This window comes from Balearica regulorum, chromosome 2 (genome assembly GCF_011004875.1).
Source record: "Balearica regulorum gibbericeps isolate bBalReg1 chromosome 2, bBalReg1.pri, whole genome shotgun sequence".
In the NCBI taxonomy this organism is placed as follows: Eukaryota; Metazoa; Chordata; class Aves; order Gruiformes; family Gruidae; genus Balearica; species Balearica regulorum.
Window position 1 is genome coordinate 135,839,069 of NC_046185.1, and position 23,567 is coordinate 135,862,635.

The window sequence follows — 23,567 nt, forward strand, 5'->3', positions numbered from 1 at the left end:
GGGAGGGGGTGCCTGGGGGGCGCTGCCGGGACCGGGCAGTCGTTGCGACCGGGTTGAGCTTGCCCTGGCCAGACGCCACCGCTTCAAGTGTCTGTCTTACCATCGGCGGGAGGCAGAGGGGCGCGATGGCTCCTCCCAGGAGAGGTGACCTGAGCCCGGAGGAGAAGGACTTGCTGGGAGTGATCGCTACAGGTGAGCCCGGCGCGGCCTTCGCCCCTCCGCGGCGGTGGGCGGTAGTGCCGCCCCGGCGGGCCTGGCCCCGGTGCCTTCACCTCGTCGCGAGGCTGCCGCCGGCGCCCCTCTCGGCGGAGGCTGCGCACCGCTCTGTCCTGCCCCGCCGCCGTGGGCCGGGCCGTGTCGTGTCGCAGCTCCGTCGGGCCTCGTAGAGCCCGGGCGGCCCCCCGCCGCGCCGGCCCCGCCGGTTGTACCCGAGGAGCGTTTGCTTTCGCACCCGCCGCCGGCGGCGTTAGTGGCGGCGGGCAAAGGGCAGGCCGCGGCCCCTCGCCGGGGGTGCTGGAGCCGTTACTGGCCGCGCTGGTGCGGGCTCCTCGGGTCGCCGTTTTCGGGGGCCGTGATATGAGCCTGCTTGCCTTCCAGCCCCCGCCTTTGGGCCCCGTCCCCCTTCTCCCCAGCGGAGAAAATGGCTGTTCCCCTGGAAGCGAGGGCAGGCTTCTCGCTCACACTGCCCGTACGTGGGACAGGCCTGTGTCAGCCAGGGAATGCGAAGGGGCCGCTTGCCAGGTGTGGAGAGGGTGCGCCGTGCTGTGCCGTTCGGGCTGGGGAAGCCCAGCTGTGAGGGTCTGACTCTGCCAAGGAAAGCTTGTGTCTTTCTTGTGTGTGTTCATATTAGTCATGGGCGTTGACGTTTATCTATTGACTTGTGTTAATATGCTTGGGGAAAAAAAATGTTTTATTGGGAATAATCCAGGTTTTTAGCCTGTTACAAGTTTCCCTATGTGTTCTTGCCAAACTAGGATGTCCTTGCAGACAGGACATTCTTAAATTAACAGAACTTGAGCTTGTCCTGAGTATTGTGCACCTCTTATCCCTTTTACTGTTTTATTTTGTAAGCATTGCAGTTTCACCATGTTATGTGGTGCATATGCTTATTGCTGAGGGGCTTTCTGTCACGCTTGTCGTAACAGTTGGATGTCACGGTCCAGCAACATGAATTTCCCAGCCCTATCTAAACAGTTATACTCCGAACTGTTTTTTGAAAATTCTGAATGATTCTTTGTTAGTTGGAGGTAAACTAAAAACACCTGATGTACTCCATGCATTTCTGTATGTAGTTTTGAGGCAATTTGATCCCATATGAAATTTTATTTTTAGTTTTGGGGCTTCACTCTTCCTTATGTTAAGAAGTTTCTTTGTGTCAGAGACACAAGGACAGAACAGTTGGCGATGAGTTTACTGTGGATCAGAATCAGTTTGCAAACACTTCTGTCTAACTTTCCTGAAGCATCATGGGGATAATTCAGGTTGGAAGGGATCTCAGGATCTCTTGGTCTCTAGGCCAACCTCCCGCTCAAAACAGGTCAGCTGTGAGGTCAAATGAGATTGCTCAGGTCTTTATCCGATCAAGCCTTGAAAACCTCCAAGGATGGAGACTGTACAGTGTCTCTGGGCAACATGTTCTGCTGCCTTACTGGGCTCACAGTGAAAACGTTTTTCCTTATATACAGTCAGAAGCTTCTTTTTCTTTCAACTTCTGCCTGTTGTCTCTTTGCTTCATACCGCTTACCACTGTGAACAGCCTGGCTCCAACTTTAAGCTCTAGCCAATTCTACAAGTCTGAATTCTAACAGTTTAGTGCCTTGTTTAGAAATCAAGGCAAAATTATGGCCTGTTTTTCCTTGCACAGATTTTTTTTCAGACTTCAGCCTACTTACGCATTTGGCAATTTTTAGAAAAGTTGGTGATCAACCTACCTCAGTCCTTGTCCTTTCCACCTCAATTCTCTATTACTAAAAGCAAATTCCTTCCACTTTTCTGGACCTGGGAGGTGGAATGTTGCAAATTTCAAATTTAAACAGGAAGGGGATGTAACTACATTAAAGCATGTTTCATTCAGACCGGAAAAGTCTTTGAAATTGGATAATTCCCTTTTGTGAGAATTTAGATAGCTCTTTTAGACATATGGTGCTCCAGAAGAGGTCAAAGTACTCGATAGGTTAAAATGCTCAGCATCATTTTACTAATTCAGAATTGTTCTGATGCAGTTTATGAAGGGTCCTATTAGGGTCCTGTTCTTGTATATGTGTAGAGCAGTTACTTCACAAAAAATGGATGTTTGCTTCTAGTGCATGCTCTCAGACTACTCTTTGATGTTGTGGTTACTTGGTTTTTAGCTTCTAGAACAGAGTGCTGTTCATTCCTAAGTCTCTTCACTAAGTGTGATTGATTTATTGGTGGATAGTCTACATTCCAAGGGGTTAATCTACAAAGATTTTGATTCTAATCAGGAATGGAATTGATCTTTTTCCTCTTGATTCTCAATTTATTCCCTTTCTCACCCTCCTTTCTCTCTGTCTTTTTTTTTTTTTTTTTTTTTTAATTAAAGGAAACACCGAGGAGGCTGGAAGGCTACTGGGCAGCAAGAATGTCCGTGTCAATTGCTTGGATGAGGTACAGCAAAACTGTACAAGCATTATGCTGGGTTTAGCAATGAAAATACTAGGTCTGAAGGCCTTCTTGTTAAATAACATTGCTACACAGACTCCTGGAAATCAGAGTTATTCTGAAGATACTTCCAGCCTGCAGCTGAGTAATGAATCTTTGAAGAGCTCTTTTTTTTTTTTTTTTTTTTTTAAGAAAGTTACTTAAAGTGCTACACTGTTGGTGTTTTGTCTCAAGTTCCATCACGAGCTTTGGTGTCTGTTAAGTAAGATGACCGCTGCACCAAGACACATGGGGGTGCTCCCTGACTTCTTGTCACCTCCGCCAAACTGTAGTCCCTCGGCTTAGATAGTGGCAGACAGCGTGCCTAAAGAATACCTGTCCCCATCTCACGCTTGCATCTCATCACCCAAAGCGTTATCTTTGTAGAACCATAAACTTACTCAGTGAGCAGCTAGGACAGAAGTGGAAAACACACTGTTTTTTGCAGAGGCAGATGTGATAGAGGTGTAGAAGGTAAAATTCTTAAGTGCTACTGAAGATGGGAGGAAGTTCGTGGAGAAAGGAACTTTGTGTGATGTTCACATCTGTTTCCCCTTTTTTTTTCCAATGTTTTTCTAAAGCATGCAACATTAATTTGAAGCGTAACATGGAAGCAAAACTGTAATTGCCCAGCTTGCATGTTAGATCAATGTGTAATTTATCAATTTAAATGTCAGTTTGTGTTTGTTTTCCCTCAACTTTATCATTTCATAGGATCACTGGGAAATTCAGGCTAGAAGGGACCTCAAAAGGTTTCTAGTTCAGCCTCCCACTCAAGGCAGCTTCAGCTCCAAGGTCAGATGAGGTTGCTCTGGGCTTTATCCTGTCTGTCCTTGGAAACCTCCAAGAACGGAGACTGCACAATCTTTCTAGGCAACTTGTTCCACTGCCTTACCGTGCTTATGATGGAAATATTTTTCCCTTATCTCTGAACCTCTATTTCAACTTGCACGTATTGTCTCTTGCCCTCCTGCCACCATAACTGAAGAGTTTGGCTTTGTCGTCTCGATGATCTTCCTGTAGGCACTGGCAGGCTGCTGTTGGGTCCCACCAAAGCCATGTCTTCTCCAGGCTGAACAAGCCGAGTTCCTGTGGCCTCTCTTCAGTGCACAAGTGCTAAAGTTCCCACCATGTCTTGGTGGTACTCTGCTGAACTCGCTGCATTTTATCCATGTCTTTGTTGTGCTGGAAGGCCCAAAATTGGGCAGGGTATTGCACATGTGGTCTCATGAATGCTGAATGGAGGAAAATGATCACTTCATCTACTGGTCATGTTCCTGGAATATTGTTAGCCTTTTTTGTGCTGCCAACAGATCCATTTTCTGATTGTTTTTAAATACAGTTAAATATTTAAACCTTAATTTCTAATGCATGAATTTCAACAGTCTTCTGACAAACTAGTCAAACTAAGCTTTACAGTAAACTTTAGGAACCCAAGATGCAATGTAAGTATGTTTGCAAGTGTGTTTTATTGTATGGACTTTGAAAGCTTTTATTTTAGTGTAATTACTGAAGTAGTGGTGAACGACTGCACCCTTGATGCGATATTAGTGCAACATGCAGGATTCCTGTTGAAAGGATATGGCTTATTAATAGAAACCAAAACTGAGTTGTGCCTCAGGCTATTGTTAAAGAAGTAATATTAACAATACTGGCCTAATGTTCACATCTGACTAAATACACCCCAGGCACACAAGGCAATGGACTTCGTGCAGTCTCTTTTTTATCCCCAAGAGTGGTGACTAATGATGCATATTGAACAGGAAAGAGTTCAGATTTGTTTAGGATTCTTAATCCATCAGTCATCTCATGTCAGCTTTTAGGATTTTTCTGCTATAAACCATTTTCCTTTTAATGTGCTATTCTAATATCTGTACATAAATAGTGTGTGAAACCCGAGTTAAATGTTAGCTTCATCTGTTATTCAATGTTGCCACAACTGGAGACTGCTTTGAATGCATTAGGTCTTATTTTCTGCTGCTGCTGCTTTAGCTGTTTATCCTGAAATTCACATTATTATTTATATTGCTACTGTTACTCATTTTACTAATGTTAAGAAATGAGGAAACAGCCCTGAAAATTGAGTGCTTAGATATTGAAATGGGATCACAATTCACTTGGGAACTAAGAACTCATTTCCTTCCTTAAAGTCCTTTTTACATGAGAGAATCCACAGAAAGAGCACAGGTTTAATGCAATTCTCTTGTCTATTTGTGCTGCAGCAAACATGCAATCACAATTTAATAATTTCCACGGCCTGGAGAATCCACAGCATCCAGAAGCAGACTGTTACATGTTGCACTTCTGGACTGTAAAAAATAAATGCATAAGATGTGCCTTTAATTTTTTGTTTAACCATACATTCTAACTGCTTAGGTCTGCTTTCTTCTAGATTAAAAACTACTGATAATCAGCAGTCTTTTCTCTATGTACCTTTAGACAAGGGCCAAGTCACAAATGTATTGACTTCTTAAGCATCATGCCTAAAGTTATGTTGCTTCAGTAACTGAGCCATAATCATGTCTCTTCTCTGAATCTGTTCCAGTTGTTTCAGCATCTTCAAAAATGTAGGCATGAGCTGGACACAGTATTTCCACGTTGCTTCTGCTGTTGTTACATATATTTAAAAAAAATCTCCAAGTCTATTTGCTTCTCCTGCCCACGTGCCAAGACTGACTCACTCTTCACCTTCTCCTATCTGCAGTGCTCTCCTAGGAGCGTTAGGTCACTTGAAAGCAGAATAAGACCTTTTTATTCCAATTCGTTTTACAGATGCCCACCTTCCAGAAGGTTGTAGATATCGAGCTGATACAGTCCTGTTTGTTCCCCAGCATCCTTTTTGACCAAATCAAATTTTTTGTTGTTTCTTTGTGGATTTAGGTAATTGAAGAAGGGAATGGTTTTTAGGCTCAATCACTATCTATGAAAACGAAGAAGTAAATAGCTCTTCCACAAAACTTGTCTTTAACAGTTTGACTCTGGCAACTTTAAAACTTCAGGGGCATTTAAGCTCACATGTCCCAAAACATTAGGACAAATACATGGGCAATGGAAATCGATGCAAAATACACACAAATAAATTTCATTTAAATGCACATTGCTTAGGTTTTATCCTATTTTAGGATAAAATAGGATAGGTGTATGAGAGAGATGCAGCTTTACTCAGACTGATTATGTTCAGTGGAGGGTTCTTCAGTTAATCTACCTTGCTATTCCAGTATGAACTTCCTGTGCCCAGATCCTTGGCCTCTACTGAGGAGAAAGAGTTCTGTCTTTTGATGTTTTTTACATGGTATTTCAAAATACACAAACCAAAGAATATTCAACAGCTATTAAGAATTATCTGGTTTCAGTGCAGGTCACTGACTGATGTAGATTTTAACTTTTCATCGCTGCAGATGAACAGAAAGATCATCAGAGGAATCTAATGTGTTGCATATGTGAAACCAAAAGCTCATCAGAGTGACTATAAAGGAGAAGACCTATAGCTATCATCAACGCTCACTGAACCGTATTTCATATTCTAATTAGTTCATACTTAACTATAGCTAAAATTTTTCATCCATGTATCTGCTGACTACCTTCCAAATCCTGCTTAGACTAAGTTTAAAATAAGTAAAGGCCATCTTATTCAAAAGCTTGAAGGGTGAAATTTCTAAAGGCTTTAATCCAATGAAAATTCAAGACACATATTTCTAGACTAGCAGCATTCAGTATAATTCCTCTTAAAAATCAGACATTTTTACAATCCAATTCCAAATAGCCACCTGAGCGAGACTTAGTGAGTTGGTCTAATTTCAGTAATGCTCTTCCTTTGCTCTTCTTTTTAGGAGAGTTGATTTCAAAGACATTCCACAATTGGTATTTCTGTGTTCCTTGTGGCACCTGCTCTTTTTTCATCATTTGTTTCTTTTTTAGTAACTTCCCAAATACTGCCTCAGTTAAAACCCAAACCTACAGTCTACACCTTTAGTTTGTAATGTTCTGAATTAATAGAACTGGTATAGTTGCCTGAATCTAACAAATAAAATAAGGCACTCTCCGTGTTAATGTGGGGCTGGGTTCCTCATTGCAATATGAGCTGGGAAAGAGAGAGGTGGATGCTTTAACACTGTCAGGCTGTGAGCATAGAAGTGTCCACAGCAGTTTTTCAGCTAGGGTTTTTACAGCCCTCTCCCTCTCTATTTAGGTAGCTGGTATTCACACATGCAATGTTGTGGTGTATCCCAATACCTGCTGAGGGAGCTGCTCCAGTGTGCTCCAGCCTGTGTGTGCCACATCTTGACCAGGTTTCTGCAGTTGAGAGGAGGGGTGAAGTGAGCATGAGAAGTGTAAAGCACTGGGCATGTTGGGACCGCTTGGATGCCTCTTTTATCTTGAGTAACGCAAATCTATGTGGCTACTTCAGTAGCAAATCATCAGTGTGTTATCCACAAAACAATGGCTTTTAAAAATATATGTGTATCATGTCTGTGTCCTTACACAGTCAGCATGCATGTTTAAATGCTTGCAACATACTCAGTTTTTCTGCCAAATATGCACAGGTCACTGGGATGTGAGATGGTCTGTGTATTTATTTTTTTTTTGTTTGTCCTGACTCTTGTTCTCTTGCCACCCCTGCTCCCCACTTCCTGTGGTCAATGAAGGTTGAGAAACAGGGCTGTTGAAAACTTCCTCCATAGTTCCTAGAAGGCAGAAGGTTGCTCTTCCAGTTTATTATCTTTATAAATTTGTTTTTATTCATCCTGTGGAAGCATACGTCTCCCAGGTGCTGAAGAGAGAGAGCTTGACCTGCTTTCTTCTTCCTCCACTTCTGGTGGTAGAGCCCGACTCATCCCTGGTTCTGGGACTCATCTGCCCCTCCTGCCTCCCCATGTGTCCTTGTCTTCCCTTGCTGGCTGATTCAGCCCACTGACCCTGTAGTGTGCTGCGGTTTTTTTCTTCAACCGGCTCCTCTACCATGGCAGCATTAGGTCAATTTAGCTCTTGGAATCCAGTCCCTCACTCCACTTTGGATATATTTTCAACATCAGGAACTGGGAAGGGTGGTGTGTAATGGCTGGCTGGCTGTGCCATGAGGCGTAGCCCTGTTGCACCAGGGAGTCCTTGTTGGTTGATGAGCTGAAGAACCTGGTCAAGGGAGGTGCCAGGCCATTTCTAGAGGCACTCCAAACTCTATTCCCCTTGTACAGTCAGACATGCAGGGAATACTTACAGCCCTGCAAAAGACAGGAGATGTTAATTTTGCTCCCTGTAACATCGCTGCAAAGTAAACAAGAAACTGGGAAAGATTCATTTTTGTTCTAGAGAATGAGGTTAAAAGACTGGATTTTTGGACAAAGGAATGTTATGTACTAGCTGCTAGAAAATGGATTCTTCATCCTCTGTTCAATGTTGGAAAAATAAATAATTTGTTTTGTCTGTATGCTTAATAAACTCTCTGCTGGTTTAGTCTTTTAAATATGTTGTATTGACAATCCAAATGTCATCTGTCAGAAAACAGACTGTTGCTGGACCTGTCTTGGATATTCAGCCTGAGAAGAGTATTTGCAGTCATTTCAGTTCTGCATAGGGACATAATACAGGATACCAAGCTTTTCCAGATAAGCTTGTGTCTAGCCTGTCCCTTTTTTGTTTGCTGTGAATGTGAAAGGCTGATAGTAATGTGACTTTGAGTAATCATTTTTTATTCTTTTCAGTTAGGATGGGGAATAATGAAAACATACTACTTTAAAATTGTTGTTATAATTTTAACTTTCCCAATTTCCCTCACTTTTAGGCATTTTTTAAAAATTATACTGATAAATACAACTGAATTAGGTTTTATTGTATCATAAATTGAAACAAAAAATATATTAAGGCTCAAACTGACAATTAGATTATTTCAGAGTATCATATTACCATGCATTTAGAGAGCTGCAGTAGTGGTGTACATAAGTGTATTCATGCACACAGCCTTAACCTGCAAAAAAAAGGAAGAAAATGTCATTTTGTCTTCCTTCAGGGACAAACTAAAGCACGCTCCCTTGTATTAAGTGCTGGAGAATGTTCTTGGGCAATTACTATGTCTTGGCTGATATCATGAATCCTGACGATGTTAAGTGAAAATAAACAATGTATTGGAAAAAGCATATCAAATTCTAAAAATGGAATGTCATGCAATTTTCTCAAACAGAAATGTGCTTCTCCGTGCCCTTTGAGAGGGAGAGAGCCTGCACTAACAATTCACCCAAGTTCTGAAAATTCCCCTCCCAGGCTTTGCCCAGGTTTGCTTTTATAATTACACCAGTGCAACTCTAATGAAACCTCTGTGCCTCCCTTGCTGAAGCTAATCCTGTTTGCACTGGTGCAGTTTATCAAAAGGCAAGGTTTGAGACTGCATGGTTGTTAAAGTCTAGTTGGAGCTGTGTGTCTTTTCAAGGGCTGTCAGAGCTCTGGCTGATATAAGATCACAGACACAATACCAAAAGGGTGGATAAGTGGAAGAGAGGAGGTTAGCACAATTACCAGTAATCATGACTAAAAAGGACCAGGATGGGTTTCAGAAACTGCAAATCTTCATAATGGCAAAACTAACAACAGCCTATTCCCAGTTTTCTTGTTGCTTATTGTGTAATGCAGGGGGAAAGTAATAACTTAGGAACCTGACAAATTTTATAAAACAAGCTTCTCTTGCTGGCAGAAGCATTAGTTCTCTTTAACACTAATGTCTTATACAAAAGGCTAATGACAAATTTGTGTTAAATGAGTTTTTTTTATTTACCACTGGTCTGTTTCCATATATATATAGCACAGCATAATCAGAAAAGTGACATGGAAATGGAAAATCTGCATCTTAGTAACAGTATTTTTTGGTCAATATTTTGTGAGCTTTTTTTGTTGTCACTAACAAATATTACGTGAGGCTTTGGTAGTTATACTGAATATGTGTGTAGTAGTGAAAATTATCAATAGGAGGAGGAGATCAAGAGATATAATGAATTTTTTTTTGTATGCTTCTTCCTTCATGTTTCTTTTGCTAGCATGGCATGACCCCCCTAATGCATGCAGCGTACAAAGGGAAAGTAGACATGTGCAGGTTGCTCTTGCGACACGGAGCTGATGTTAACTGCAATGAACATGAGCATGGATATACTGCTTTGATGTTTGCTGGACTTTCAGGTAACTAATTACTAAACTTAGATCACTGATTTTTGTGACACTGCTGAGTACAATTTGCCATAAATTAATAAAGAAAAATGTTGGTGTGTTTTTATTATTCAGATTTACTATTATGTGAACATGTCAAGACCAGTAGAGTCATCAGGAGAGCTACTGTTAGGCTTGGGATCTTTTTTCGTATAAAAATTGATTTTGTTCAGCATTTTGAGGCATATAGTCTACCTGTACTTTGTCCTGTTTGTTACAGATCTCAAAATTGAGTGTCCTGTGACAGTTCTCTTGTGCAGTGGGATACATTCTGTTTAATTATACTGTGTTATACTGAAAAAGATGCTGCACTAAACTGCCTTTTTTAGGACTACAAATCAGTAGCTTTTAGTGATATTTGAGGGTTGTCAAATCAATCTAGTATTTTTCAAATTTTGCCTTTGTCCTACATTATTTTTGCAATTATCTTGTGGGCTTTAAAAAATGTATTTAGTAAGTTTTAAAAACGTGTTTTATCACATTAATTTTCAATCTGCTCTTTTTTTTTTTTTTTATGGGAGTGCTTACAGCTGTATATATCTTCTTCTGTCTGAGGTGTTTGCAGCTTTCCTCTTGCTATTCTTTTTCCCTGATGAAAGGAACAATTATTTCCTTGAGTGAGAAAAAGACACTACATTAAAAAAAACCATTGTTTCTTCTGGGGAAAAAAACTATATCTGAGAATATTAGGTTATTTTAAGTCTCTTCTTTACTAGGCCACTTAAGTATTCCCAAAAAGGAGATTCTAGGGAAGTAAGATTTCTTACCAAGTAGAGTTTAAACTCTGCCTTCTTTCATCATAAGTATAAAAAAAAAGGCGCGTGTGTGTATATGAACCTTAACTGGATCATTAGATCGCTTTTCTGCTGAAACTTTGGCGAAAAGATGTGGGAAATTTCTGTGGCATTGAGCAGTATCAGAGCTGCAGCAGATAGATGGGAACAAACTCAGAGGTTAAATGACTGCAGCTTTATGGAAAATGCTGGATTTTTACCATTTTCTTGCAGCTGAGCTTTTAACCTGTCATCCTGGGTGTGAACGCTACTGAATGTTGACTTTAAGGTCTGTTATCTGTGGGTGCGAAAGCTACATGAGCACTACTCATGCAATGTTTTTGTTATTGAATCAGAAACATTAATTTCCATCCAACACCCCCTCTTTCTTTATATTCACTTTTCTGTACCTAGCATATGCACAAAACCTGATAAACTAGAATACCTTTGAAAGCAGAACCAGCACGAGCGGTGACAAGTGTCCTGATTAGTCTCTGAAGGGCACCAATTAAGTCATCTAATCTTCCCATCAAATTTTAGCTTCATTTTACTTGGTATTTAGCCCAGTCTGAACACCCAGTTCCCGCTGTGGAGAAAGGAACAATCTGTTCTCTTCTCTGTGCTCCTGCTACATAATAGTACTGGATTTGTTTTTCTTCTTAGAATAGCAAATGTTGAAGTGTCAAACTAGATTAGTAGAATTTGCTTCTATAGTGCTATCCAGAGGGACCAAGCTCTAGTGTACTTACATGCATATGACTCCCATAAGCTCCACGGGGAGCTGAATGTGCATTACAGAGAGCAGTTACAGCCTGCCTGAATTTAGTTTGTACTTTTCATTTGACCCTCTGGAACCATAAATAAGGAGGCAGCACTGTGCCTTTCTCTTAATCTGTTCTTAAAATAATGACATTAAGAACATTAATTTCCCTCAGTGTTATTCCTGGCCTTTAAGAAATTCACCCCTTGGTTTTCTGCAATATAAAGAATGACAAGTTCTGGTTTGTTCTCTCTCATTCCCCATATCTTCCCCCCCCTCCAAATTCAGGAAACAAAGAAATCACCTGGATGATGTTAGAGGCTGGAGCAGAGACTGATGTTGTCAACTCTGTGGGGAGGACAGCGGCTCAGATGGCTGCTTTTGTGGGTAAGGAGAAAGTCTATTATCATTTTCTAAATTCCTAAAGAAGTGTTAGATTCTGATGCTTTTTATTGGAGAAACATTTTGTAATGACCTGCTCTGAACTGACGCAGTTGTTTGGCTTTTTTTTTCCACATCTCATCCTGTAACAGAGTCAAAATTTATGTTCTGTTACCATGCTTTGTTTCATAAAAGCACAAGTGATCTTATTGGTAAGAATAGATGCTGCTGTTCTCCAAGTGGGCAAGAATTTGCTGTGACATCACTTTTCAAATAGGAAGCTGGTAACATTTGAGGTGTCTGAAGTGCAGTACAAAGTGCATAATTGGCACTTCCTTTGTGGGAAGGAATGAACGTAGTGGTAGGAGTCAGGAACTCTCACCTGAGCTCTGCCACCAAGCAGCATGCTGTGTGCTAGTGGGGAGTCAACCCCTGCCCTCGTATGTGGGACAGGGAGAAGTCTTGGAACCTGCTCTGAGGTAGTCACTACTTAGTGACCTAAACTTGACCAGAACAAGAGAAAAGATGTGTCGTTCCAGTGTGCTGTGCGATCCTGGACAAAACATGTAACTAGGCTTTTCTCTGTTGTTACGTTTCTTTTGCTTGCCTTTTTTTTTTTTTTTTCCTAAACCGTTTTTACTTCTTTACCTGTCTTAACAGCGCTGGGAGAGCCCTAGATTAACGTTCCCAAATATACCACTTTTTCTCTATTTCTAGCAGGGACGTGTGATGACATAGTACCAGAAAAAGTGGAGTCATTTTAAAGACTCAGCTATTGCTGGCCAGATGACCTTCTGTGGCTTCTCACAGAAGCCACCCCTGTAGCCCCTCCGCTACCAAAACCTTGCCACGCAAACCCAACACACCTTCCCAAGAAACAAACGTGAGGACCTGTATTTTCACTTCAACACAACCTTCTTGTATTGTTTAAATGTCTGAGCACTCTCTTGCAAGTCCGTTGGGTGTTCTGGATTCAAGAGCCTACCTCGCCCTTTAGATTTACGTCCTTGAATAGTGAGTTAGTGCAGTTTTAATTTCAACCATATCTCATTCTGGTCTTTTAAAGAGGAAAAGATTGACATTGCTCACTCGAGATTCAAGCAGCAAAAACTATTCACTTAATATGTCAGAGAAGTCCACTCCTATTAATTATACTTTGGATTTGGAGAATCTTTCCCAATGTGATGCTGAATTATTAGTGAATGGGGAACGTTATCTCGGACATGATTTTGGAGAATTCTTGTTTTAAATCTCATAATGTCACCAAGATTGAATAAATATTTTCAGGCGTACTGAGATACGCTACCCTGTAAAAGTCTGAACATTGGAATCCATTCCTGTTCTTTTTTATCCTCTGTCCAATCAACATTAATTCATCTGTCTGTGTGTGGGAAGTGAGGATACTTCTTCCCCTGTCATTTGTCTTACACTGTGCTCTATTAGCTTAGAACAGTCTCTTCTAAAACAGTGGAGGGTTTTAAATGCTGGAATTTGGTTGGCTGTGTTGTCTTCTACTGATTAATAGGATTAGTGCCAAGATAAATCAGTAAGTTTAAAGGATGTGGTCTTGAACTAGAGAAGCTACATTTTACTTTCCCTTTAGCCCAATAATCCATCATATTGTCAGATGTAGAAAACAAGAAGGGGCTGTAATTTCTCTCATCTTGTTACTTTCATCACATGACAGTCCTTTTTTCTTTTTTAAATTTTAAGCATGTTCTGTTCTTATAATTTCTCTTGGTTTAGGTTAATACACTACTATCTGTTTCAGGTCTGAAAACTTGTAAATTCCAATGCAAATGCCATGATTTTTTTAAATTACAAAGCAGAGAGAACTTCTCTTGAGAAATTTTAACACCGGTATGAGACTACTAGTATAGTATAACTTTGAGGACAAATACTTAGTCTCTTAGTTTTGGCTTACCAGGGAAGGGGATAGAGTTCTCAAAATGAAATTTCATGAAATCATTCCTTGCTGGGAGTCAGTAAGTTACACTTACTGATGTAAAAGAATGGCAAGAGTTGCCTGTCACCGCTGCAAAGCACATCATGCTAAGCTCCTTTGTGGGTAATTCTCACCTGTATTGCTTATATTAGATTTGGGGTTAGGTGTTCTTTTTTATTATTATTTCATTTCATTGGTGATTTTTTTTTTTTTTCTTGTGTGCCTTTAGGTCAACATGACTGTGTGACTGTCATCAACAACTTCTTTCCACGTGAAAGGCTGGACTACTATACTAAACCACAAGGCTTAGATAAAGAACCAAAACTGCCAGTAAAATTAGCAGGGCCTCTACATAAAATTATTACTACTACTAACATGCATCCTGTTAAGGTGAGGTAATAAATAAATTGTATGTGTCTGTTGGCATGGGAACTGTTTCTTTGTCAGAAAGCATTCAGCTTTTCTGAGTCCAACTGAGATCAAAAGCATTATCCACTAATTCAGATGCTTCTGATAATGAGAAAGAATCAGGCTCAACATTTAGACCTCATTCAAAAACAAAGCTATTTCAGTGTTTATGTACACCAGAATCTTAAACTAACACCTTGAAGCAGAGAGATTCTTATTTTTTGCATCAATAACCATAAATAGCTTTCTTTTTTTGGCTTTCTTTTTTTCCTAGCCCCACTTGAAGTGGAAACATAAACCAATTTCCTATCTTAACAAAATCTCATTGTTCTCTCAATGCTTGTCTCAGCAAGTATCATCCTACCTTCATCAGTAATTCACCATAGTAACATCTGCTGCTGCTGCTGCTTCTGGAAGTATGGGCAAGAGATGTCTATTTTTACCTCCCGTATATTTGCTGAAAAAAATGTCTTTTATGGTTTGAGAAATTAATACACCTAAATTCAAAGACAGGTGCCTTGGGCTTGCCAAAGTCAGGAATTTGTCAACAGTTACCAACCAGGTATCTGTGGCACATAGAAACAGTAATGCACCAGTGGCAGCTAATTTAGTGAGTAGAGTATACGTTTCCTCATTAAAAAGGTTAGTTCAGTGCTTTACTAGTCCACCTGAAGTACTCCAAGACTATGTGAGTTTGATGTGTTCTGTGAAGCTGCTTAAATTCATACACATCCAGTTTGGTTTAAGTCTTCAAAAGCAAAGAGATTTTAGGATGGTGCGTGTAACTCTTTTGAAATGGTTTTGATTCTTCAGGTTCTTATTCTGGAAAAATCCTTGTTATTTCTAATACCAGTCTTAATTGTAAATGTTTCTTGCATTGGAACTGTGAATTACAGTATACTAAATAATAATACCAAATAATGACTGAAAAAAGAAGGGGAAGACTGCCTGAGACGGAAATAGAGGAATATTAGAAACTGCTGAAATTTAGCTACAGTGAGCTATATAAACTGTAATGCTAGTGCACAAGTTTAAAGTTATTAGTTCCTAATTGGATTACGTTTTCTTCTCATAGATTGTGTTCCTGGTAAAAGAGAACCCTCTATTGGCCGAAGTAGAAGCACTGCAGAAATGTTACAGGGTTCTGGATCTAATTTGCGAGAAGTGCATGAAGCAGAAAGATATGAACGAAGTACTTGCTATGAAAATGCACTACATCAGTTGCATCTTCCAGAAATGTATCACATTCTTAAACGAGCGAGAGGATAAACTAGATGGATTTATCAAAAGGTACGTATGTCTACACAGAGGTCTGAAGGCACATATATGAACCCGCTTTACAGATATCAGAAAAAGACAACTGTAATAATAGATTGGATTGTCATGGATAGAGGCTATGCCAATTAAATTTTTAAATAATTCCAGCTGCAGTCGCTTCAGGGTGGCGCAGGGTCCCTTTTCTCTGTCTGAAGTGGCATTGTCCTTTCCTGGGGTACAAAGGAGATGGCAAATGAAGTGGCAGAGAGCAACATGTGGTGGAGAAACAGGGGAGTGATAGGCTTGAAAAAATAATTTCTCAGTGTCCGATATGGATCATCTGGGAACATTTCTCTTGCTGTTTTGCTCTAGCAGTCATACAGGGTGAGATTTCTTTTTTCAGAAACACTTAAGCAACTGAGAACTACCAATCCCACTGGCTCTGGATGAGATTTGGACTCTTAAATCACTTAGATCTTCAGAACCTACTCAGAGTTACAAAACCAGCTACCTGATCTTAAGTATCAGAGCAAGTGGCCTGACTTTTAGAGGGATCACTTTCCCCATAGACCTCCGTGGATTTCTGTGATACTGAAAATAAATTACAAAGTCAGCTTTCACATACTGAAATCAAATAGTTCATCGGTGAACCACATAAAAAAAGTAGGAGCCAACCGGATAGATAAGAGGCGTCAGGACGTAACATGTTATTAAACATAAGTAAAGCAGAATTTGTATTTTAAAGTATTGTGCATTCTTCAGTGTTTATTTTTACAAGGCTCATTTTAAAATACAATAAAGCATTTTGCTACTTCAGTCTGATGTAGATACTAGTCTACCTGTAGGTGATTCTTTGTGTGGTTGAATTAGTAAGTAGTGGTTTCAGAGCATAATTTAGTTATTTTATATTTCATAATGATTGTGCATTAGAATAAAAATAATTTTGTTTGCATTTTATACACTTTAACGTATGAAGTTGCCAAATTCTTTTGAATTTTAATTCTTCTCTAAAATTTGAAAGAGGACAGAGTACAGCATGCTGTGCATTTGTTCTTGAACATTTACTATGTGATTTCTTGTTTGATTTTGGTTTTAAAAAATGTAGTCTCTTGAAAGGGAGAGAGAAAGATGGTTTTCCTGTATATCAAGAGAAGCTAATTCGAGAAAGTATCCGAAAGTTTCCTTACTGTGAAGCTACGTTGCTCCAGCAGCTCGTGAGAAGTATTGCTCCTGTTGAAATAGTAAGTTTTTCCTGTCAAGAAAATACTTTCTAAGCAACTTGCATAGTAAATTCAGTTTAAACTAAGCCATCTTTCTGTTCTCAGCTTCTGCAACGTGTTAGATTAAACAAAGGTTTTTGGTGTCCCTGAACTCTCTGGGAAACTGGAATTTTATTTTACATATTGCAGGAATATGCTCTAAAATACTTCAACCTGTGCCCATAATGAATGCTTAAATACCTCAGCTTTTAAAGAAAATTGAAACAATTTGTTTCTCTGTCAAAGCTTTCTTTTCCTACTCTGGGGTGTCTATTAAGTTTTTCCTTGCCATTTCGCTTTTACAAATTGTAAATGCAGACACAGACAAAACCCATTTTGCACTCTTTTTTCACAATGTCTAAATTCAATTTAAGATCAAATCATTCCCTATGTTTAATGCATTCGTTATTTCTAGTGCATACAAAAAGTTGGTAATGTAGGATGGTAGAAAAAGGGAGAGCATTCTGTGAAGCTCTTTTTATCACAGGGAGAAGCAAGATGATGCAATACAGAACAAAATGTGTATCTAAATTAGGAAATCAAAATTACAAGTAAAAAATCTGACTTCAGTTTTCCTCATATGCCTTTGCTAACGCACTCTTCATTATAGTACTATTTAATTAGTTCATAATAAATCTTAGACAAGAGTTACTGTTCTTTTTTAAGAATGTTCTCTCTGGTCTCTGAGAGCTAGATGTTTTATGTGCTAACGCTGGGGAAGCAGAACAATTTTGTGACGTGTTTGGATTATGCTGAGTGAATTAAAAATAGCCTCCATCTTAAGTGGCTCCAGTCTACTAAAATGTCCTCAGGCTTAATGCAATCCCTGCTATTTGCCTAAGCCAGAAAAATAAACACAGTTTGAAAACATAAGCCATTGTGATGCATTAAGACTTGCTTTACAGTAAACATTTTCCTTCCTGTCCCTTTTTTCTTAGAAGAACTTGCAGTCTTTTCTGCCTTCTTCCTTCAAAGAAACACGGTTTGTTACACCGGATTTCTGTCCCTTATGCAGAACTGGGAAGGACAAGATGCTATAAATTTTTAATTGCCTGGAAGCCCTTGACCTTTGGCATGCACAATTACTGGGATTCAGTCTGGGCATCTCAGTATTGTCGTAGTAGTAATCATTGTGCATATTCCATGGTAGTCTAACACTTTAAGGATTTACTTAGTGCTGGAGCAACTTGGCATTTTTTTCCTCTGATGTTTACCTCATTACCCAAAAGAATAGTCTTAATTTGTGGGTACCAGTAAAATATACTAAACCTTACCGTTTCTATGGCATGGGAAAGATGCTGCAAATAATATCTAAATAATAATATGCAAATAATTGTTTGGAAGATTCTGAGTTCTGACATTTGGCCTGTAGTATCTCAGTACACTGAGCACAATAGGTATCGGTGACAAGTAAAATATCTTCCTCTGTGCCACCGCAGAGACTAATCTGCAAATACCCACTGCACATGATCTGCAAGCAGTGACAGCGTGTAAAGAACACTGAGTTCATTAATAGTACTATTAATAGTTTACAGAGTAAAAAATGATAACTTTTATCCTCCCTTCCACAGAAGCTAAGGACTAAGTTAACTTTATACATAAAACTCCATCTAACCATATAAATGTGAAGTTGGGCATCTTAGTTGAAGTTCAATGATTTAGTTTTATGTTCTTGCTGCTGCAGCATCTTGAGCGCGACTGCAGCTGGCCACTTGGAAGCTTGCATTGCTGCTTTTTTTTTTTCTCTTGCGTGTCCCTCTCCATGACAGTGTTGTGTTTTAACCTCATCACTGCCTCTTGTCTTACCTTTCAGGGTTCTGACCCTACAGCTTTTTCTGTACTCACACAAGCTATCACTGGCCAAGTGGGTTTTGTGGATGCTGAATTCTGTACAACTTGTGGGGGAAAGGGAGCAGACAAAAGATGTTCAGTATGTAAAATGGTAAGAATCCATAAATAGTTATAATGAATCACAAAAAGTAGTGCCACTGAGGCGCTGAGCATTTTGAATGCTTGACTGTTTACCATGTAGACTTAGGAGGAATGGCATGTGTGTCTGCACTGAAAATGTGCAAGCCATCTGCTTCTGGGAGAGATGCCTGAAATTCACAAGTAGGAGTACTTGGACTTCCAAGTGTGCATGTTTAAGAATTAAGAAAGTAAAATTTCTGTACATGTAGAGTTAACAAACTATTCTTTATAGAGTTTTATATAGGTTAGAATCACTCAATATGACCTTACAAATTGCTTAAAAATACCATTAAGTAATATACATAGAGAGATTTAACTTGGTACACTAAGAAATACAAGAATATTGTGTATTTTTTTACTATGTAAAGATGAATTGATAGCTCTGGTAATTTTCAGGTGATGTACTGCGACCAGAACTGCCAGAAAATACACTGGTTTACCCACAAAAAAGTCTGCAAGACCCTGAAGGAAATTCATGAAAAACAAGAACTAGAAGCTGCCAAAGAAAAAAGGAAACAAGAAAAAAAGCAAAAGAAAGGTTAGGATCTATAGTTTGCTTGCTGAAACTAATGCTGTGTTAACTGCACCACAAGGAACAATAGTAACAGGTCTTAAAATCTGTAACAGTTGAGTGATCTTACACCAACTTAGGCAGAACTCTAGCATCTTAGGTCTTTTTGATGAAGCTTGGTTAAATTAATCACTTTTGTAACTGATGCAATATTTCCTAGTGTTTATTATTTTTCAGTAATAGGAATGTTTGCTTGCAGATGAGTTCAGTGTTTTCTGATGATGCGATTTCTCTTTTGTTTAGATGAAGTGCAACTAGTAGAGGGTAGTTCTACAAGTGAAGAACAGTCAGATCCTGGTCCAGATGCTACTGAAGAAGTGAATCCAAATCATGCTGTTGATGGAACAGATGACCCTGAATTTACCAAAGAGACCAAGGCACTAGTCCTGCAGCCTGAAAGTCCGCTGGAAAGTGATACTGGTTTAGCTGACATTGCTCTTCAAAAAGTGCAGGATGTGGAGGAGTAAGAAGAGGGTAGGAAGGCACTAAGAGTTCTGGCTGTGTCCCTGTACCTGAAGGGTCCTAAAGAATTTTTTATGCTGACCATGTCTGAGTTCTCACAGCACGACTTATGCAAGGCTCCCTAAGAAAGACAGCGTGTCTCTTTTCATCATGAGATGAAATACTGGCTAATTTGTCTATAAATACTTCCACTTCTCTTATAGATTGTCAAAATAGATATTTATTTGATAAAAACTAGAGTGGCATAGATCTATCTGTATGTATACCAACAGCAAGCATAGCAAAAATCTATGAGTATCTGTGGTTAACCAGCCACTTAGTGAAAAATTTGGATCTAGATTAATCATGTTTCCAGAATCTCAAACAGAGTTTAATTGTAATTTAAATATTTTTTCTGCAAGTACACAGAACTGTAGTTAAAAGCATTGGATAGCCAACTGTTAAATTGCTTTTTTACACCACTTTATGAAGCTTTACTCAAGGAATTCAGTAGCAGTTAAGTTTCTGAAGATACTCATCTGAATTCTCAACTATTCTTGGCATTAAATATTTTTGACTAGTGAGTACACAACAATAATGTGTATTTTACAGCAATTTTATTAAATGATACTGCAGTTTCAGATGTCTCGAGCTGACTGTGAGATGTGTGTTTGAACAGAATTTTTTCACTGTTGGTTTGGTCAAAAATATTCCAAGTTTGTCAAAGTCTAATGAAGGGAAGACCTGAATGATTTAAAATACTTTGACTGAGAAGAATAATGGTTTCTAAATTTCAGCTTTCAGGTAATGGTGCCTTAGAGCACACTGGGATGTTACTTATGAATTAAGATGCTTAATATTGCTCATGCCGAACCTGGTCACAGTGAATTAAATGGGAAAATTCACGTGTCCATTGATAGAACAGGGATTTCACTTGGGCTTTCAGTTAAATACCACATCTAGAAAATAGCTTCCCACAGCTGTGCTGCTTTCACTCAGATTTACTACCATGTCTCCTGAAATCAGTGGGAATGCCACAACTGAAAATATCACTTGCTGCAGAAGGATGGCAAAATTTGAGATTCTGTAATTGGATGAATAACTGGTGTTTTGAACATAGCAATATCCTTCAGCTTAGAGGAATAAGGACCATCCTTGAAACAGGAAAAATGCTACTAGTTTTTTAATATTTAATATATTGAAAGTTTTTCTTTAATATTCTGAAAACTAAAGAGTGAGGATACATAAATGCACCTGTGCAGGGAACACACCTATGTTTTAATTTCAAGGATTAGAAGAATAAATTGTGAAGAATAAAGGGAAGTTATTTAAAAGAAGGGAGCTGAGTGGCAATTCTTGTTTACTGCATCTGTTAATGCCTGTCAGGACATAAGGTGACATTCACATTGGACATGCATGAGCCTCCTGTAGCTCGTGTGTACAAGTTTGATTTCATGACAACTGGCGAGAGATGCATGCCTGGAACTTAGATGTGGAGTCACAACGTAGTCATTGTGCACTCTTGGATCTGGCAACACAGAAGTTCCTGTTCCACATGTAGCATTTGGGGCTCGCTGGGATGTGTTGCTCTTCAAGGTTTCTCTGAAAACACAAGCCCTTTAGGACAAATGATTCATGATTTCAGAAGCGTTGTAAAACTGACAGCACAAATTCAGGTTTCTGCCAGCCACTGCTTTTTCGTGATGAAGAAAAGCCCAAGCAATACGAGAAGATCTGAACATTGGAAATAGGTGTGAAGTGCGGGATCACAGATTATGCAGTTGTGTTCTCATCCTAACTCAAAAATGCTTCCCAGTCAGTATGAGCAGAGGCTGCCACTTCTCTCTCTTTACACTGCATGTCGGAGGGGAGCCGCTGCAATCCAAGTTACGGTCCTGGTGTGCGCTGTCGCTCCACAGCTACCACTGCCCCCCTCGGCTTGAGCTCTGCTGTTGGAAGGTTGTGGTTGGTAGGTCCTGGGGCAATGACTAGCTCTTGCATAACCATGAATTGGAGGAAACATCTCATGTGACGTTACTTATAAGAAACCTAAAGTAGAATGAAAATTCTTATGCAATGGACTGATTCCTTAAGCAAGATTTTGAGTGAGAAGACAGCTGTGGAGTGCAAAGCCGACAGACACACTCCAGCACCTTCAAGGGTGTGTGATTTCCCCTCCTCTAGGAAACAGAATTCTCCCTCCTCCAGCTGTTTTGCTAGCTATAAGAACGTAGCAGCTGCGAATCTGTCTAGCCTGCTTGACAGCTCTTGCTCCCTAGTTTGCTTTTAGGCTAAGTGTTTTTTTCATATCTATTTTGTCTTCTACTGTTTTCTTCACCTTGGGAAATCTGATTGAATTAAGAATATAGAAAAGCTGTTAAAACTATCTGAGCATATCTTCTAGTGACCCAAATATTGCACGTTCAAATCAGTGTAGATCTTTGTGGGTACATTTTCAAGGGTTTTCTTCATCTAACCAAAGGGAATTCTCAGCAAAATTTGAAATTACCTTTGTAATTTGAGTATTTCTTCATATATAAATGGCTAATGTTACTCCTTTTTTCATGAATGGCTGTAAAAGAGACTCAAAACTTTTTCCAAAGCTCAAATGGATGAATGCACGGAAAGCGCTGCCTTTTAACTGGAGGGATGTGTTGGCAGTCAGTGATTCTGCTGACTGGTGACTTGTTGGCCAGCATCCAACACTTACAAACCACAAATGTGAACAGGCAGCAAAAGTTAGAATGAAGAGCTGCTGGATGCCATGGTAGGGGCTTTTCGGTTTAATCTGTGTGTTCCTGGGATACTTGTGTGCAATGGTGGGAGGGCCAAAAATATAAGAGGTTTTGATGGGCTTTTTACCATCAAAGATCATATATGTATAAATTCAATCATTGTCTTCTCTGAGCCCATCTATATGCTCAAAAAGATTACAAGAAGTCATGTTAAAATTCTTTAACAGTTACTCCTGTAAAATGTGTATTTTCTTTTCAAAATCTGTATTCTTTGAGGTAAACGTTAAATTAGTTGTTCAAAAAGATTCTGTAATAAAATTCATTATGTTGAAACATTGCATTGCAGCATTCTCTGAGCAGAAAACTGAAACAATTCTTCATTTCACTTTAATTTTTCTTTAATCAAAAGAAAACAGGGGCAGAAAAATATTGCAAGCCAGAAATACTGTGCCTCTAATTTCATCCCAAAAACTTGAAATCAATGAGATTTACTCTGAAATGACATTGCTTCATTGCTTACTACCATAGTCCAGCTCCAAGTGGGATTTAGTCTGCTTTCAGAGAAACTCTTAAATTCAGCCTTTTCCGTGTTTATTATGACATGTAAAATCTACAGCTTCTGGGATTGTGAAATTTCTGCTCTGAAATGATTATGATGTCATAGACTACATCCATGAGCATAGTCAGCTGTCAGAGTTCAAAAGACTCAAGACAAACTAGGGATTACACTTACTAAATCCCAATGGATTTAAGGTCCTTAAGAGTACCTCTTTAAGAAAACGTTAGCTGAAGCTGGTCTAGCTTCTCTGTAGACTGATTCAATTTGAGAACCTGAAACCTAATCAAAACCAAGGCGTTGATCTACCTTTCAAAACCACAAAGATAAGGCTAATTTAAGGGCATTTACAAAATGCATGGAACTTCAAGCATGAAAAATAGGTAAAATTGAAATCAAAAAGGAAGGAATCTAATGCCAAAAAGTGAAAGGAATTGGGAGATTTAACAAAGATGAAGTCCTGTATGTGGGAAGGAGTAATCCCATGGAGCAGTACAGACTGGGCTCTGCCTGGGTCTGCTGAAAAGGCCCTGGGGGACCTGGTAGGCAGTAAGCTCACCTGGAGCCAGCAGTATGCCCTGGCAGCACCGAAGGTCGATGGTGCCATGCATCGGTACTGTCAGCAGATCGGAAGTGTAACTATTCCACTTGACTTGGCAGT

At 39.5% G+C, this 23,567-nt stretch overlaps 2 protein-coding genes across 3 annotated transcripts in view; one reads left to right on the forward strand and one right to left on the reverse strand.

Moving 5' to 3' along the window:
* BZW2 (basic leucine zipper and W2 domains 2) overlaps window positions 1–238 on the reverse strand; it is a 59,718-nt gene extending 59,480 nt beyond the window's left edge. Inside the window, exon 1 of the mRNA XM_075746069.1 lies at window positions 101–238. The gene's annotated coding sequence lies outside the window, so the exon portion shown is untranslated. The remainder of the gene's footprint in view (window positions 1–100) is intronic.
* ANKMY2 (ankyrin repeat and MYND domain containing 2) lies at window positions 60–22,683 on the forward strand. Of its 2 annotated transcripts, XM_075746066.1 has the most exons (10): window positions 60–192; window positions 2,564–2,628; window positions 9,684–9,822; window positions 11,671–11,769; window positions 13,938–14,098; window positions 15,192–15,406; window positions 16,479–16,614; window positions 18,446–18,574; window positions 19,000–19,141; window positions 19,418–22,683. In XM_075746066.1, exons 1-10 carry the CDS (start codon window positions 126–128, stop codon window positions 19,639–19,641), a joined length of 1,377 nt encoding a protein of 458 aa, XP_075602181.1. In that variant the 5' UTR covers window positions 60–125; the 3' UTR covers window positions 19,642–22,683. The 2 variants fall into 2 exon arrangements, with proteins under 2 accessions (XP_075602181.1, XP_075602182.1); XM_075746067.1 differs by lacking the exon at window positions 2,564–2,628 and having other exon boundaries at window positions 64–192.
* The last annotated feature ends 884 nt before the right edge of the window (window positions 22,684–23,567 follow it).

Coding starts and splice junctions, on each gene's coding strand:
- ANKMY2 (XM_075746066.1), top strand. CDS start 126: ATGGCTCCTCCCAGGAGAGGTGACCTGAGCCCGGAGGAGAAGGACTTG. Junction 9,823..11,670: donor GATGTTTGCTGGACTTTCAG/GTAACTAATTAC, acceptor CTCCAAATTCAG/GAAACAAAGAAATCACCTGG. Junction 11,770..13,937: donor TCAGATGGCTGCTTTTGTGG/GTAAGGAGAAAG, acceptor GTGTGCCTTTAG/GTCAACATGACTGTGTGACT.